This window comes from Propithecus coquereli, unplaced genomic scaffold (assembly GCF_000956105.1).
Source record: "Propithecus coquereli isolate 6110/MARCELLA unplaced genomic scaffold, Pcoq_1.0 Scaffold69, whole genome shotgun sequence".
NCBI classification, from domain to species: domain Eukaryota; kingdom Metazoa; phylum Chordata; class Mammalia; order Primates; family Indriidae; genus Propithecus; species Propithecus coquereli.
Window position 1 is genome coordinate 853858 of NW_012152951.1, and position 18543 is coordinate 872400.

The 18543-nt window shown below is 38.9% G+C and overlaps 1 protein-coding gene across 9 annotated transcripts in view; it reads right to left on the minus strand.

Moving 5' to 3' along the window:
• The window catches only part of CACNB2 (calcium channel, voltage-dependent, beta 2 subunit), a 336969-nt gene that overhangs the window by 108942 nt on the left and 209484 nt on the right, over positions 1-18543 (minus strand). For 7 of the 9 annotated variants that reach the window (XM_012660940.1, XM_012660947.1, XM_012660941.1 and 4 more), the window contains one exon: positions 10839-10958. In XM_012660940.1, coding sequence (XP_012516394.1) covers positions 10839-10958 — 120 coding nt within the window. Of the gene's footprint in view, positions 1-10838; positions 10959-11764; positions 12182-18543 lie in introns of those variants that run through there. The other 2 variants (XM_012660944.1, XM_012660946.1) reach the window with 2 other exon arrangements.

The window sequence follows — 18543 nt, forward strand, 5'->3', positions numbered from 1 at the left end:
TGGAAGCTCTTCTTTTAACTAACAACTTAATAGATTCAAGAATTTTGAGCTCAAGATTTTTGTTGAAATCATGTTGAAATGTAAAAATGGACTTCTTTCAAATCAGGGCTATAATAACCATAAACTAAACTTTAAAAATGGGGGAAAAAAGTGTTTTGCTTGTGAACTCTATCTAGACTCAACAGAAAAAAAAAAAACAAAAAAACCTCAGATGGTGTTTTTACTTTTAAAATTGTTTTAATATTCCCCAGCTTTATTTTTGCTTTCACAGTTAAAGAAAAAAAAGTAGTTTTATTCCTTTAATCTCTGCAAAGCATGAAATGAAGAGGCCACCTGGGTGCATTCTCAGCTTGTGTCTTTCTAAAAGGGGCTCTTTGATCAGGTGAAGGGACATAAGAACAGAAGCCTTGGAGACAAGCTCGGGGCCTTGCCCTAATTCTGCCACTTGGGAGATCAATGACCTTGGGTAAGACCTTCAATATCCACGTCAGTCTATGCATCTATAAAATGGAGTGACTGTATCTGCCTCCCTCCCTCCCTGAGTAGTTGCAAGGAGCAAGCAGAGTAATACAGTGGGAAGTTAAACACCAACACGCTATACACGCATAAGCAATAATTACTGCCTGTTTGACAGGCTCATTGAAAGAAAATCCAAGATTAAATACTCTACAGCATTATTCACAAGAGCCCAAATGGGAAACAGCCCAACCATCCACCAACAGATGAATGGATAAAGAAATGTGGTCTATGCATACAATGAAGTATTATTCAACCTTAAAAAGGAGGAGATTCTGTCACATGGGACAACATGGATGAAACTTGAGGATGTTACTCTGAGCGAGATTAGGCAGTCACAAAAAGACAAATTCCATATGCACTTACCTACGTGACGTAGCTAGAGCAGTCAAAATCCAGGAAACAGAGATAAGGATGGTGGTTGCCAGGGGTTGGAGGGAGAGGGAAACGGGGAGTTGTTTAGACGGGTATAGAGTTTCAGTTTTCGAGATGCAAAAGTTCTAGATATCTGTTGCACAACAACGTGAAATACTTAATACTACTGAACTGTGCACTTAAAAATGGCTACGAGGGTTAAAACAACAACAACAACAACAACACTGCAGTGTGGTTATTTCGAGATAAATTGAGAATTCAGTGAAATTTAAAACAAAATTAAACCAAAATAATAGCCTTTGTTGGACCCCTCAGTTAGCAACCATCCTGCTAACCTTAGAGAGAAGCGCACTGCTGGTTAGCGCAGGCTCTGTCTCCAGAGAGGCACCGATATGACAGTGGGGACATCTATAATCCAAACTGCCCTTCTCTGTTGCCAGCCCTCCCCACCCCAGCAGGACTGGGTTCCACCTGTTCGCCACCAGACCAAGAGCTACTTAAGGGCAAAACCACATCTAATCCATCTTTGGTTTCCCCTCCTGGAACATCTAGCTCAAGAGCATAATACCGCTCATCAAATGTTTGCTCATTAAATAAGTTCCACTTTTCTCCAGTTTTCCATATCTTTTGTTTAGCCATTGGTGGGGCAAAAACTCAGAAGAACAAAGAGAGAGAGAGGTTGATTATTTTAAGCTCTGCATCAAAGTCTTTGTGTCATTCCCAGTTGATATCTGGCAGAGAAAAAGGAAGGGAAGAATCGTGTATTTATAGCTGTGTTTACAATGATACAACAAAGATATTCAGTTATAGCGCTCTAACGAAAAAAAAAAAAAAGGCTTGAGCTGCAAAGTTTATAATAATCCTTCTTCCCCAATCCATTTATGGTTTTGAAATAGCCAGAAGTCTGTATTTATGTTAACAATCCTTATAAGGGCTCTTAAATAAGAGTGCAGTTTTAAATGTGGGCAAACCTCAGCCTTCTAGAACTTCCATTAATAAAATCCATAAATCCATGTAAATGAACATTGAATTGGATAGAGTATCACGTTGTTTTTAAAACATGTGAGTCTTACCCATAAGAGAGTTAAAACTAGCTTAATAGGTAGAGTGCCAAGATAAATATAACCATGAAGGGAGAGAGAGATGTGTGTAATTTATTCGTAAGATATTCAGGTGTTACTCAGAAAACAGCCTGGGAGAAGAGCAAGAGAGTTAAGTCGCTCTTGATAACCGAGGCAGAGACCTGTACCCATGTGACTAAGAAGTACAGTGCACAGCTCAAAGTCAGGACCCAGGACACGTGCCTTGGTCACAGGGACAGATGGGGATGCAATGAGACCTGTCGCAGTGACCACTTCGAGATCAAGTGGGGGTGTGAATGCCAGTCACACCCCACTCATGCCTGCAGCCACCTTACAGCCCTCGCCAGCAAGTGACAATGCTGATATGACAGTGACCATATTAGACAGCATATGGCACCCATTTGTAACTGAAGAGGAAACAAAGACATGGGTTTGATTACTCCCCACACAGACTCCTCATTACACCCTAAACTCCGGGATGAAAATGTGTGTTCCAGCTGCCTGTGCCACCCCGAGAGGCCTGGGGTAGGAGAAGATGGGTCCAGGCCCCTGTGCTAGAAATATACCAGCTCGATTATCACCAGACCCTAGGAAGCGGGCCTCAGTGTCCTTTTACACATGACAAAATTAAGCCTCATGTGTAATTTATCAAAATGTCAGGCAGCGAATCCAGGGCAGAGATGGACTCCAAACCCAGTAGTTGCAACAGAGACCACATGGCCCTACAAAACCTGAAGAATTTCCCATCTGACCCTTTACAGAAAAAAAAAAAAAAATTGCCGATGCCTGGATTAAGTCTTCAAGCTTGGGAGGATGGAGGTAATGTGGAAAGAAATAGAAAATACAGAGGAGGAGAGGTTTGAAGGAAAAGATGGGGAGCTCACTTTGAAACAGGTGGCAGAACAGGTAGACAGAGATCCAAAAAGAGGAAGAGCTGAGATCCCAGCGCTAGAAAGAGAAGTCAGCTCCGAAGGTACCAACAGCAAGTGATGGCGGAAGCTTGGAGAAGGATGAGCAGTAAAGAGCAAGATGGCAGTGGTTTCAAGGCCACTCTGGAGTGAAACTCGACATTCAGTGGAAAATGCACATGGAAGTCCCAGTACATAGAATGCATGGGGAAAGCACTGCTCTGGCTGAATCCGGGTGCAATGCACAGACCACAACCTGCTGGGATCCCCGGACCTCTGGAGGACTCCGTGGATACCCTGGGCTCTGCAGAGTACAGTTTGAAAACCAACAAACGACAGGAGGCCAAGGCCCTAGCATTTGGTTGGATGTGCTTTGCATTTCATCAGGGAGAACTAAAAGCAGAAGAGACTGAACAGGGCCCACCAGCATGGCAGGGAAGGTGGCTTTGTGTTGTCGTCAGCACCTGCAGAACAACAACTGACTTATCAGAGATGAAAACCAAGTTGAGGCTTGCAGGGAAGGCAAGGAAAGGTTTGTTAAAAGCTCAGTGGACTTGGTGATTAGAAAATCAGTAGAGACCATCAGTAAAGAGAATGAGACAGAAATCAGTTTCCTGGTGTACAAGAGTAAGTGGGGAAGAAACAGACGAAATGGAACAGGAGGAGAAAGCCTGAGGCAATAGGTTGGCAGTAGAAGGGGAAAAAATAGGACAGACGGTATGAAAGAGCTGTTTATTTTATAAGACATGGAGACATTTCTTCTTCCAAAGAGGTAACAAAGAAAAAAACTGAGTGTGGCAGGTGGTTTGCATAAAATGACTGCAATATACCCTATCTGAATTCACGCCTTTGATAGTTCTCTTCCACACCGACTCCGGGCTTTGTCCTGTGACTTGCTTTGACGGATGGGACATTAGCAAACATGACACAAGAAGAGACTTGATTATCAGCTGTTGGAGCTAGTTCTCTCTTTATGTGACCCTGAGACATGCCTGGGAACGAGCCCCCGCCAGCCTGTAGGAGGAGGAGAGATCACAGAGGAGAACAAGACACCCGTGCTGACAGCTGCCAACGTCCAGACACATCCAAGAGACCATCCCAGATCATCTGGACACCAGCTAACCTGCCAGCCAGCCAAAGGCGCATGGGAGAGAAGTGTAACCTAAGTAAAATGGTGACTTTAAGCCACTAAGTCAAGACCAGCTTGTTCTGAAGCAAAAACTGTGCGAATGCATGAGCATTTTGTTGGTAGTACAGGCATCCATGCTGTAGGCACTCTGTATAATGAGTGCTCAAAAGTATTTCAAAATGTTAAAAAGACATAAAGCATTGCCTTTTATATCTTTCAAATTGTCTGTAATGAGCAGTAATCGGGCATTAAGTGCTGCTATTATTGCTGTCATTACTATTATCGTCAACTAACATTTGAGGTGAGTGGAGTAAGGACAGCACCAGTGTATGTGACTGTACCTACCCGCTCTTAAATGTGAGTCAGTGGACAATAGAAGCCTAACACAGGTCCAGGGGCTTCCATATACTTTTTATTACAGGTAGAAAAATGCAATCTAAGCTAATGTATGTTTGAACAATAAACGAGCCCATGCTGTTGGAAATTAGACATATTTAGCCAGTTTTCGACCTCTATTTGAAAGTAATTGCCATAGGCAAAAGAGAGCTGACATTATTTCTGTGCAAAAATTGAAAGACAGCATTAAAAGTCCATGTTGTGAAAAAATAATTTAAGCCTAAAGTATTTTCCTAAGACTGTCTGCCATATTTTGTGCTTCTATGATGAGATATCTTTCCTGCTTTTTTTTTTTTTTTTTTTTTACCAGTTAAATGTAGTTTTTTCCCCCCTATGAGTAGCCCTCTAGTTTAACATCTGCCACATGTTCTCTGAATTCTTTCCAACATTATAACTTGCAGGTTTAAGAACATACGCATTACAGACCTACGTGTATCCGTCTCTCCTACCTCCCACATAATGTTCTCCATAGGATGTATTTTTTAAACATGTTTTTTTTTGAAATAAAAAAATTATCTTTGGGCTGATGGAACATAAGCACATTCATGTTCCTTCTTTCTTCTGGAAAGGCTAATTTGGGGAGTATTTCCAACTGGGTAGGATTCTCCTAATCCTACCTTAGGCATTTATGGACTAAGGAAATACGAGAAAAAAAATTTTTTTCTCTTGTATAGTATGTTTGTTGAGAAATAAAACATGGTCAACTGAACATATGCTTCCTCCTGAAAATATTTGTTTAGAAAAAATATAAACCCACAGGTATAAGAAATAGGAAACAAGATGAGAGTACACACACTCACACACACAAAATAGAATAGAGAAAGCAATGAACAAGTAGTAATTAACAGAATAGAAAGAGTTAGAACACAAATTCCCTGCAAGAGTTGGGGCTGGAGAGCTAGGCAGGAGAAAGCCGATTGCAGCCACAGGACTCTGGCAAGGAGGGGGAATCAGAGGTGCCAGGTACCTCTGAAGGCAGAGGTATGACTGGGGCTGAAAACAGCACTGACTGAAATTTAGAGCTATTAGAATCCCTCCAGAGTCTCTATAGACAAGCCACTTTCTCTCCCCACTCACTTCCAGAAGACCAAAAGTTTACTCTCTGGAGAGGACGACCTAGAGATTTGAGACAACTGGAGGTACATTCAAGAGTAAAGGTGAGTGATGCACTAAAAATAGGAAGATTAAATCATTTTAAGATTTACATCTTAAGTGATCACGCTCCAGCCACCATTCCTGAACAGCTGCCAGAAACTTTCTGACCAGTCCAGTATGTCCAAGCAGATTGGGAGACTCCTCTCTGGGAACACTGACCAGATGGAAGGAAAATCCCTCCCCTCCCCTCCCCCAGTTATTATCTGGGGTCCTCTACAATTACCCTACAAAAGACCACCAGTCAAGAAGCTTTGCCATCACACTCAGCACTTCTAATCAGCTTTACAATGTCTTCCTCTTAATTATAAATGGATGATCAAAAACCAAACATTCGAAAAAAGTCTCTAGTATGTGAAAAATAAAATTAAATATTTAAAAAAGCTTTAAAAACAGTGACTGCACAGAAAACTAAAAAATAATGATCATGTCGTAAGAGATATAAGACGTTATGGCCATGGAATAAGAACAGGAAGCTATAAAGAGAAAAGAAGAAAGCTCTTGGAAATTATAAATTTTGACATAAATAATTTCAGTAGACAGGTTAGAAGTTCAGAAAAACTCAGAACAAAAAGTTAGAGAGATAGCAGAGAAAAACAAATACAAAGGGATTCACTAATCAAATATTAACCCACCAGAGAGCCACGGAAAGAGAAAATAAAGGGGAAGAAATTATCAAAGAAAAAATAAGACAATTTCCAGAACTAAAGTGACCGGGCCTTCGCAACGAACATATGAGAAGCCAAGCACAATAGACAAAAGACCAAGCCACATCATGTCAAAATGTCAAAATACCAAAGGAAGAACAATTTTCAAAATATTAGAGAGAATTAAAAAAACAAAAGTCACGTTTCAAGATGGAATGTCATTGACAATAATTATGACAGGGCTATATGCTAGAAGATCACAAAGTAATATCTTTACAAATCTGAGGCAAAATGTTTTCCATTCTTTTATACCCAACCAAGCTATTAATTAAATGTGAAGGTGGAATAAAAACATTTTCAAGCTGGCAAGATCTGGAGAAACTAACCTTTCTTTGGAAGGTTCTATGTTTTCTTGCTGCCAAGCCTTTACTTACACTGACTTTTAGATACACTGTATCCCCACGGCCCAGGAGACATTTCCCTCTTCGCCACTCCCCACTTTGTACTCCAGAAACTAAACTTCATCCATCCATCCTGTAAGGTCTACTTTTAAGCCACCACCTTCTCCAGGAAGGATTTTTCTATTCCTGCCAGAGGGTACAGTCTTTTCCTCTGGGTACTCACAGATCTTCCCCATACCCTCCAAGGTATTCTATTCCACCTTTTATTACCATGATTTTCCTCCCTGAACAAACAATAGAAGCTTCCTGCAGACCAAAAAATCTTCCTATGTCTTCTTTGCGGCTATGACCTTGCAATCCTCCTACCCACCAACTGTGCCAAGTACAATTGCTTTAATATAGTAGACATTCGATGATGAGAGAATGGGTTCAAAATTTAATGTTCATCCATTCTACTAAGAAGATCACACTGAATCTCTTATCTCTGCTCCAAATCTTCCCATGTCCAGACTCCCTCAACTCGGAATCCCTGCACATAGGATGGAAGGAATCATTTTTGAGGATTAATGGGGAAAAGTAGAAAATTCTTCTTTTAATTAAGAAAAGATGATCATAGGACCCAGTAATTTCACTCCTAGGTACATACATATGAAAAATGAAGGCCGGGCGCGGTGGCTCACGCCTATAATCCTAGCACTCTGGGAGGCCGAGGTGGGCGGATTGTTTGAGCTCAGGAGTTCTAGACCAGCCTGAGCAAGCGCGAGACCCCGTCTCTACCAAAAATAGAAAGAAATTAATTGGGCAGCTAAAAATATACAGAAAAAAATTAGCCGGGCATGGTGGCGCATGCCTGTAGTCCCAGCTACTTGGGAGGCTGAGGCAGAAGGATCGCTTGAGCCCAGGAGTCTGAGGTTGCTGTGAGCTACGTTAACACCATGGCACTCACTCTAGCCAGGGCAACACAGTGAGACTCTGTCTCAAAAAAAAAAAAAAAAGAAAAAAGAAAAATGAAAACACATCCATGCAAAAACTTGTACATGAATGTTCATAGCAGCCTATTCATAGCTGCTATGAATAGCTGCTATTCATACCTAAAAGGTGGAAACAACCCAAATGTTCACCAACTGATAAATGGATAAATAAAAGGTAGTATATACATACAGCAGAATATTATTTGGCAATAAAAAGAATGAAGTACTGATGCACGCCACAGCATGCATGAACATCAACAACATTACGGAAGCGAAAGTAGCCTGTCACAAAAGATCACCTACTGAATGATTCCATTCATATGCAACATCCAGAATAGACAAATCTACAGAAACAGAAAGGTGAATAGTAGTTTTCCAGGGCTGAGGGGATTGGGGAAAATGGAGAGCGACTGCTAATGGGCTTGAGATTTCCTTTTGGGGCGAGGAAAGTGTTTTAAAATTGAGTATAGTGATGGTTGCACAACTCTGAAAACACTAATCATCATCAAATGGGTGAATTATGTCTCAATAAGGTTGTTTTTAAAGAAAAGATCAATGTAAATTAAATTCATATATTACTTGTCTTTAAAGCAATATCCAAGAGCACAAACTGAAACAAGGCAGGATTCACAAAGTATGCCATAACTGAACTAGATCAAAACACACATTTGGAATCAGAAAACACCAAGTTAAAAAACAAGGACATGTCAGTGATATTTATTGGCATCAAAATTAACATGTGATCTATCCACTGCAGAGTTTACTAGTTTAAGAAAAGCATTAGCAAAGGGATAGCAAAGAATATTGGGTTTTCTTGACTGCACAGATTGCCTCATTATATAATCATTTGTAGGTCACTTAATTTCAAAAGGTGGTGCCTCCAGTTTCAATTATGTGCCAATTACCTTATTTCATAGAAGTATTATCAAGGTAATTAGTGAATAATGTGTTCATACTTATATAGGACCAGGATCTGAAAGCACTGTGAGGTCTATTCCCGGCATTTGCACAGATTCATTATATGTGGTCTGTAAGGTAAGTGAGTAAAAGTTCCAACTTACAAAGTCTTTCTACTTAAGGGATGCTCTGATGGCTACAAAATAAATGTAGAAAATGTTGATTCTTCCAAAACAGATGTACAAACAGTTTTAAAGTTAAATGATGAATTCATGTATTTTTAAACTTTAAGTCTCCATTTTGAAATAGCTCTCACATAGGCACAATGATATCTGGCAAAAGGGAATGGATAAAAATAACCTAATAAAGAACTAGTCTTCTAAAATCCCTGTTTTGCATTCTTTCTTCAAGGATATTGCAATTAATAAACCCAGACCAATTATATCATAATTTTAGTATAAAGTAAAATTAAATCCTAGTTCCTATCTTCTTTCGGAACATATTCAAATTCTCACTTATTCTAGTGTAACTCATTTTACTACATCAAAGTTTTAAGATATTGACCTAATTCTGAAGGAAAAAAATGAATATAAGTTATTTTCATTAAACACTTCAATGATTTTGCCTTAGTTTTAAATTCTCATTTTGTTTCATCTTCTACATCATTTGTAACTATACATTTTTTAGGCTGACAAGTCATATATAACTGGTTTGCTTTAGGATCAACATTTTGATCCATGGTAGGTTGAGAGATATTTAAAAGTTCTTTGCAGCAATATCCCTTAACTCATGACTTTTGACAAAAATGTCCCAATCAGGTAACTAAAGACTTTGAAAAACAAACCTACAATACACTGGGTTGTATGATGGTAAGACATGAATCTGAGAAACTGTTTAATTTTGGTATGTGAAAATTACTGAATAAATTAGTTGCATATGGAATAATCTTCTACTCTGAAATACAAAGTTTTTGTTTTTGGGGTTTTTGGGTTTTTTTTTTTTTTTTACTTTTCTTTACACACAGTGCAAAATATAGAATGTAGAATTCAGATTCTCAACTGCAACCTATATTAACTATAGTGTAAACTTGCAACAATTAACTTCACTAGTCATACATTCATTATTTAATGTTTCTCATCATTTAATTTCAACTTCGTAATGGTTGAAGTGGCCAACTTTGGTAGACCAGATTAGTTGATGGCAACTGGGCCACATCTTGCATTGTCAGTTTCCATGGTTACAAAACCCTCCTTGTTCCTGCTGTTTATGAGCTGTGTCATGGTTAAGACTGCCAGACCTGGAGATGATTTCCCTGCTGGCTGAGATGAGAACATTGTTTTCATATTTGGAAATACTGCTTTTTAGAAGTCAAAGTCTCCTGGCAGTTCCTTAGTGAACCACTATGGCAGCTGCGCTAGAGGTCATGAATATTACATAAGGGCTGTCCAGGCATTCAAACCAGAATCTCCAAGCCACGATTCCCATAGCAACATAGATTTTACTCATCTCAGAGATGAAGCAGCCAGCAGAAACACTACCCTGATTTTTCTAGCAAGATCAACACAGCATTTACTCTTCTTCAAAGCAGTAATTTTTTCAAAAGAAAACCAACAACCAGGCTAAAATATGTTCATTCGGAAGCTATCGAGTATCCCACAAACCAAGCCACCTTAAAGTTGGAGGACAATCTAGGATTTAGAAATAGCTGCTGTTCAAATGACCACATGGAAAAAAGAATTCAAATCATTACAATTAGTGAAATGAAACAGCCTGAGATAAATCCTGTAATTATATATTTCATATCTGGTTTCCTCTATGTATACACACTTTATGATGATGAAATGGAGAAAAAAGTATTCCAAGGAAAGAAACTTTTTTAAATCAATAAAATTCTTTGTTGCTTTATTTTTGAAAAGCATAATGTGATCGGTATTTTAAATAAGAAGATGACATTGTAAAATACCTATGGAGCAAAATTTGGGGGAAAGATTTTGAGTCTAAGAATTTGTTTTTTAAACAGAGATATGGTTTATTGGGAAAATGATGTAAACTATCTTGATCTTGGATGCAATTTTTCCTCTTTATACATTTAGGGATCTTTCTGGGTGTGACCACATAAGCCATCCACCCATGGAAACAAATTATTTGGCTTACAAAACAACACAAAAGTAAAGACCACTCTTAGATACCACACTTCCTTTTTCTATTAAGGGAAGAAAACATGCTCCATTTCTTTTTTAAACCAGACAGTGGAATACTCTAATAGACCAAACGTAAGCTTTAGGGGAAACTTCCACAGGTGGTCCATCACCTGCACAGCACAACTTGCAAAGAACGATCTCGGCAGGGAAGAAACGGTCTTACCTTTGCTTTTTCCAACTGTGCCTGGGCCTGCCGCTCAGCTTCTCTGCGCACCGCCTCCCGGTCCTCCTCCAGAGATACATCGGAATCGGATGGACGGCTGGTGTAGGAGTCTGCCGAACCCTGGAGAGGAAAATGTACATTTTAAAATAGATTCTATCTATGATGTTTGCACTGGAAATGTCTCATCAACATGGCAGTGAGTTTCCAGAATGATTCTATACATTCCTGAAAAGAGAAGAAAATAACCCATTTTGCAGCAACCCATCTAGAAAATGTGGTTTGCAGACCATTTGTTCACTAGGATAGTTGTGTCTACTGATAGTTGCCATTCCTTCCCAAGCCTTATATTCCAAAAACTCCCCTTTCTGAAAGCCAGAACAAGTTTCTTTATAATTAAACCAGCTCGGTGGTGCAGTGCAGAGCTGAAGGGCACCCATGGGTTTCAAGGATAGCTTCAAGAACATTCCACATGCTAAAGCAAGTATTGAAAATTAGGAAGACATTAAGCCTGATAAAAACATGAAAGAAAAGTCTAATGAGGTATAAACTTGAACTCTCCAAAATGTCACTACCATGATACGACTCCCACTTTCATCTTCAGAAACCTTTTATGTCTTTTTGTACACCTGCTACCTTCTCCGACAAAACTGTAAGACACTAGCAGCTAACTTCGCTCCATCTTCCAGCAACACATTTTAAAAATCCCTTTACATAGATTTCATAGAAGCTGTACAGAAAACACCTGCCTGGGATAGCTCATCTGGCAATAAAGCACAAAAAAATGATAGGAATCTCCCTAGCTCCCTCTCCTGCAATCGTGATCGGATGAACTCAGTCAATCCACCCCCTGTACCTGCATTCACTACAACAACGGAAGAGCAAAAGACAAAACAAACGTCTCCCCCAAAGAAAGCCCCTGCGCTTACACAGATGTCAGAATTCTTCAGCCTTCCTCCCTTGGCTCTTTTCAGAAGCCTAATCCAGGTGGCCTTCATGAGCCAGACAGCGCCTGTATCGTCCGCAGCTGCAGCCCGGGGCGCAGGTTCTCAGTGCGCGCTGAGCCCTGGAGAGCCCGAGCTCCCTTCCAATCCATGCTCTGGGCAAGCCCCTCTTCTCGTCCCTTTCTGCCTCCGGGGCTTTCACTCCCTGCCCCGGAGGACTCCCGTCCAAGGAGATTCTTATTTTCCCATTCCAGGGGGGCGGAAAACACACACTCGAATGCTTTATATCGCTTTAAACATAAAGAACACTTCAAGTGCATTCAAAGACCGGTATCAACTCGTTCTAAACTTAATGCATCTTATAACCCTCAACATTCTCTTCCTTGCCCTCGCATTGTTAAAGGAAATTAGTTGTAAGAGAGCCTTTAAAAGAAAAAAAAAAAAAAAACTAGTGCAAAAACGTATGCAGTGACATTTGCGAGTGCAAAGTTCAAGCCTTATCTTTGGAGATCTCGAGGGGGCGGGGGAGGGAGAGGGAGGAGGACGTACTCCGCACTGGGCATGCTCCATATGTAGCCTTTTTACGCAGATGCTCACATCACCCTGTTAGTCTATGTCAAATTGCCCTTTTACATCCGAAGTGTAAACAGCTGGAAAGGTCTTTTCGGTTCTATAGTAACCGGGCCCGCGGTATGTTTGTTTCTGTTTCAGATGAGACAGTCTCTCCAAAACAAAGCACGTCATCTTCTCATTTAATAATCCCTTTCCATTCATTACCTGCTACAGAAAGTATATCCTATGCCATAAAGCAATTCACAGACAATAAATATCATACGCAATATGGCACAGCCTAAATCAAATAATGCTCATCGGATATAATACAGTTCTTTGTTGTCTGTGACTTCCCTAACAAGATGCAAGAGGGAGATTTGGCCATTTAATAAGGACATGAAAGTAATCACAGCTCTATAAAGCCATGAGATTAACTGAGCTCAAAATGACTTTGAACTGCTTCTCCAACTGAGAAACTACCATTTGAGATAAAGCCACTGGCATAAATAGCAGTGTGAATTGTTACAATACTTACGAAGAAATTTCAAAGCTTGGTTGATTTATTACCTTAAGTTAAAACTCACAGAATAATCGAGTCCAAACCCTGCTTGCAGATAAGGTGACAGGGGCTTGAGAACGAAAGATACTACGAAGTCAGTAATTTCCTGTCCCAATGAAATTACATTTTTTTTAAGTTTACCAATGAAGAAATACACACTTTCAGATTTCTTACAGTTAACATAAAATTTCTTTTGCTGCATTCCAAACTGCATTTATTGGAATGTGGAGGGATATTATTTTGTAAAGTCTCATGTAAATGAAATAAAAAGGTGTTTTTTTAAAGAAATCTTCTTCCCTCCGACTCTGGGCTAATACCAATCTTCATAACCTAAATGCTAGAAAATATGTAGGATAGGGGCTTCAGCATAAAAGAGATCAACTATACTTTAATTGCAGTATCATGAAATAAATTAATAAATGGATGGCTTATTGTTACAAAGGGAATGTAAAATGCATGAAGGATAGACATGCATTGCAACTTTTTGTTCAAGCAAAATTTACAAGGGAATAATGAGTCTTTCAACGGAGAGACACATGCTAGGGGATTCCTAATTTTTCCAGAGGGCTTCTTAAAGCATTGGTAGTACCACGAAGCACAATTACACCCTTTGTTGGTCCCCATTGTCACCAGTCTTGGCATTTTAGAACCAATCACCCCACTAAAGGTTCAGGCAACACCTCGGTGAAGATACAAAGTTTTTGTCATCAAGAACCCCAAAATGACAGGAAGTACATACTGGGAGAGATGGCATACCACACACATAATTTTGTGTGATCTCATTCCCTTTTAAATGAGATTTTGAAAGAACTTTGCTAATAATCAGATGTAGCTCTTGCATCGCACAAGTCATTTTGAGACTGGTTTCCAGGCTTAAATAGTTACACGGCTAAAAAAAAAAAAAAAAAATTCTTCATTGACTTTTGGCAATGATCTTTTGAACATTTGCAACAACTTCCTAACCTTTGACTATTTTTTGATATGGGATGTGACAATGAACTGATCTTTAAAGTAGCTTAGAGAAGGAGCCAGATTACTTTGATTCCTTTTATCCATAATAGTATACACTTTCAAAATATTTTTCATTGCAGAAATTATAGGTACCCGGTGTCAAAAGAGAGGGACAAAAAACCATTGCCTTAAATTTCCCACCCAAAGATAACCACTGTTCGACAGTAGCATGTTTCAATCTCCAGAGCTGTTGCATTTTTGAAAGTCACCCTCCTGACATACGCCTTACAATTAATCTCCCTCCTTCTGGGAGTGTGGATTTATGCAGTTAGAAGTGATATATCTAATTAAGCTTTTGCCTTTGGTACCATATGGATTTTCTGGGTCATTGTGCCTCAAGTAGTCTTCAATCAGGAACAGCTGGCAGTCATTTCCCTAACTCCAGAATAGGTTCATTACAGGATGTACCCTTGATCTTTACCATTCCTGTAATGTGATTAGCTGGTCTTCTGCAGTATTTGTCCTTGTAAGTACATCACATTTTCAGCTGCTCATATTTTCTTTTTTACATCTTAATATTTGCACTCCTAATGGTATAATTCTAGAATGTAACTTGCACCTAATTATCAATCGTTCATCCCAGCATCTTCTACTTTTATCCTCAGAACCCTCACTCTAAATATGTGTTCTTTGCTTATAGGAAAATTCCATTTAAGCAGATTAACTTAGCTTTTATCTCTTCTTTAATTTCTTTTTCTGATATTTTGTCAAATCTTTGCACAATAAAACCAATGTCACCCTATTCCTTTAAGACATTTGATTTGTATTGATGAAGCTTGTTTTTTTGATGTTGTACTCTACTAGTCATGTATATTTTCAACATCAGTTTTCTTGAGCATTCCTGTATTTTCTCTTTTAAACCTGAAAGGATACGAATTGTAAGCCTATCTGAAAGTGGCATCTTGGATCCCAAATTGTGACATCTATGTCTGTAGGAAATCTTCCTACAGAAGTCTAAAGCAATGTTCTTGAATAACATCAATTTCTCATGGTATCCCAAGCCCACCCTGATTCTAGACAAAGCTATATCCCAAGAACATCCTCAAGACTTCAAACCACCTCATCATGTATAGGACTGTGCTAATCCAATGACAAATTTGACTTCGATTATTTCTTCCAAACCTGCCATGGGACAGAGATCCCACTGCCTACTGGTCATGCCCACATCTTTTAAAATAAAATTTTTAAAAAATGGAGTAGACTTTTAAGGACAAGGACCGAGTAGAATGGGTCCTTTCTTGTATTGTCTGTTAGCAGGGGGTGATAATTCATTCATTTTTTCATATTGTCGTCATCTCTTTTTACAGCTTAGAAGAATTAACTTTTGTTCTGTGATGCCATCTAGATCTAAGAAATCTGAATTGTTATCCCCGGCTTGATGAGCTTCTGCATAAACAAAACCATAAACCATTTATGGATAATGAGAGAATCCTAACTCTAAAAATTCAAAAATGATATAGGGTGCGGAGATAAAGCACATTTTCATAAATATTGTATACTTTAGTTTGCAAATGGCATGTAATTACTATGCAAATTTATACGATAAAGAAAATCTCAAATGTGATGGGCCTATCATTTGGCTTAATGTCAAAACAGTAATTGAGGTGATGGTAATAAATCTTTACAAGGTCATCCTTGTGTGATACTTTTGTGATTATGTAAAAGCTCAAATGTTAGCTTCAATTATCTCAAGAGAATAGGAAAATCTGTAAGCTTTTATGTAGCTATGGTACATACTAATGAAGAGAGTAAATTTTACCAAAAAAAACAAAAAAACAAAAAAGCAAAAACTGCATGCAATTATTGAACAGTTACTACTTTGAAACTTTGTGTTATAACTGTAAACTAAATCCTGAAAATATGATGGTGAAGAAGATTAAAACTTCCTTTCTGTCATGGAGCTTAATATTTCAGTGAAGGAGACTGATTTGTTATTAAAAGGTAGGAGGAAATGGCTGTGAAAGACATAAAACAGGCTGCAATAGTCCAATGATGGGGAGAGGGATGGTATTTTAGTCACAGTGATAAGATGACAGTCTGAGATGACACCAAGTTGAAACCCCAAGGATAAAAGAAAAAGTCAGCCCTGGAATGCATTGAGAAAAGAGATATCCAGGCAGAGCGAACAACACATGCTGAGGCCCTGAGGATAAGAAATATTTAGCATGTTTGAGGAATTGAAAAGAGGTCAGTGTAGCTAATATTCTACCTTTTCTGGAAGATTTATTTAAGCTTTCTCGATCTCTCTCTCTCTCCTCTCTTCCTCCTCTCTTTTTCTCTCACTCTACATGTGATACATACTCAAGACCACCTAGAATATGCATCTCCTTCATTTATATGGCATGGCCCCACAGGAAAACTCCTTCCCCGTGTTTGATTTCTTTAATTAAGAGTGACATTTAAGTTGTTGTCAGTAAACGTCACATTACGGGAAACAGCACGTGTTCTGAGATTTAAAAGGAGCTCGTGGATTTTCTTCCTTCCAAGTCGAGCTCGCTCTCTTACAGGCTCAAGAGTGTGTTTTTGTGATTGTTCTACATTATGCTAATAATTCGGATGATCAATTAATTAAGATTAGGCTATGTACAGGACTGATAATAATTGCTCACAGTTAATGAATGCTTGCATTGTGTTAGGCACTGTGCTGAATTCACAAGTATTACCTAATTTAATCACTAATTATTTAATCACTATTTATTTTTACTGATGAGAAAACAGACATGGAGAAGTGAAGTCACCTGACCAAAGTTGCAAAGCAAATAATCTATGGAGTCAGGTGTCAACTTTTAGCAATCAGAATTGAAGTCCCACGCATGCATCAGCTCGTAAAAATAAAAGTTGGAACAACCCCTACATATGCTGATGTTCCTATTAATCAAAAGCACATCTTTTTCTGTCTGCCAGTCACATGTACAACCATTTCTAATCATCATAAAACATTATGACGACTTCCAAATTAATAGCTTTATCTTTACTAAGCTCTTGGCATTCTCTCCCCTCCAGATACACACACATCTTCACAAATTTTCAACTTTTATCCTTCCAAAAGGTACGGTGAAGGTCCATTAAAACACAGATAATTTCCCATTCACTAATGTAATGCTGTTTTGTAGAAAGAAGAGTTTATATACTTGGCTGCAACTCCAAAATTTTCCTCACTTCGGAGTATCTCAACATTGTGAAGCACACTTTTCATTATTTATCTACAATGGAAAGTAGGTAAGTAGAATGAGAAAACAATGGAAGTCAAGAAACTGACTATTTAAATTTTTCTCTCTGAAAATGAATATAACTTTGGCAAGCTGGCCTTCGGTAGCCTTGTTGGCAGCTAATTCTGCCTGGAGCTGGCTAGAATTCAAGCATCTTCTTTCAGTTCAATAGGAACAGTTGCTAATTTTCAGCTCTGAAGCTAAAGTTATTAAAAAGTATAAAGTTCAGACACATGACTCACATAATTTTAAGGTTAATACACCAAAACACTGTTATCACCAAATTATTCCTTATAGTGACGGTGTGATGGCTATTTATATTTTGTAGAACAGCCTCTGCCCAATATTTGCAACATCTGACATTGTCAAAAAAAATCATTTTGACAAAGTTAAAATTAGATGGCCAATTTTGATATTTATGTTGAGTTTTGGATTTCATGCATAGGCTAAATAATTTTCCTTCATAATTACAACATTGTGTTTTTGTGTGTGTATAGTGGGAATTTTCTGCGCCTTTTATATTCACTGATGGTAATAGACAATAAGAATTTTTCATGCTACTATAATTTCTTATGAAAAAGTTCACCTCTCCTTTCATGAGAATAGAAACAGGTAGTCAAGAAGCAGAAATACAGTGACCTGGGAAAGTGGGGCTGTCTCAATATATTGTTGAAGGAAATTGAATTAAATAGGAAGAAAGGAGCAAACAAATTGTATGTAGGAAACTTTTGGTATAGAAATTCATGGTGGGTCTAGATACTGCTAGGAACTCCGTGTGGAGACCGCTACACTTAGGCTTTCTACACAAATCATTCCAATCGGCATATACGCATGCTGTTATTTTTCTCTCCCCAAGAAAACCTTCCCTTAGATCTATTTTCTCTGCCACCTCCTGCCCATTTCTTTGCTTTCTTTTGCAGGAAAAAATGCCTAAAATGGTTGCTTCTACTCACTCCAATTCTTCTCTTCCAGTTCTCTCTTAAACCTCCTCACTCCCACCACTCTGCTAAAACTGCTCATCAAAGTCATCAGTAATCCAAGACTACACCCAGTGATCAATTCTCAGTGCTCATCTCAACCCATCAGTGGCATTGAGTAGAACTGATCACTCTCAATCCCCTATTCGCTTTCTCAACTTGACTTCTGCTTTCTGTTGGTCTTTCTCTCACCCCACTGGCTGCTCCTCCGAAGTCCACTTTGCTAGGATCTCCTCTTCCTCCCAACTTCTACACCCTCTCCCCGCCATCTGTCCTCTGCCTTCTTTCTGCCCCAGCCTTGCCGGCCACCTGGACATCCCTCACAGGCACCAGGAACTCTCCTCCCCTAGAGGAGAATTTGCAACTTGGAAGTCATCAACCACAATTTTCCTACACTACTAACTCTATCACCTCCTCTAAGCCTTTGCTCAAAGGTCTCCTCCTCATGAGGTCTCC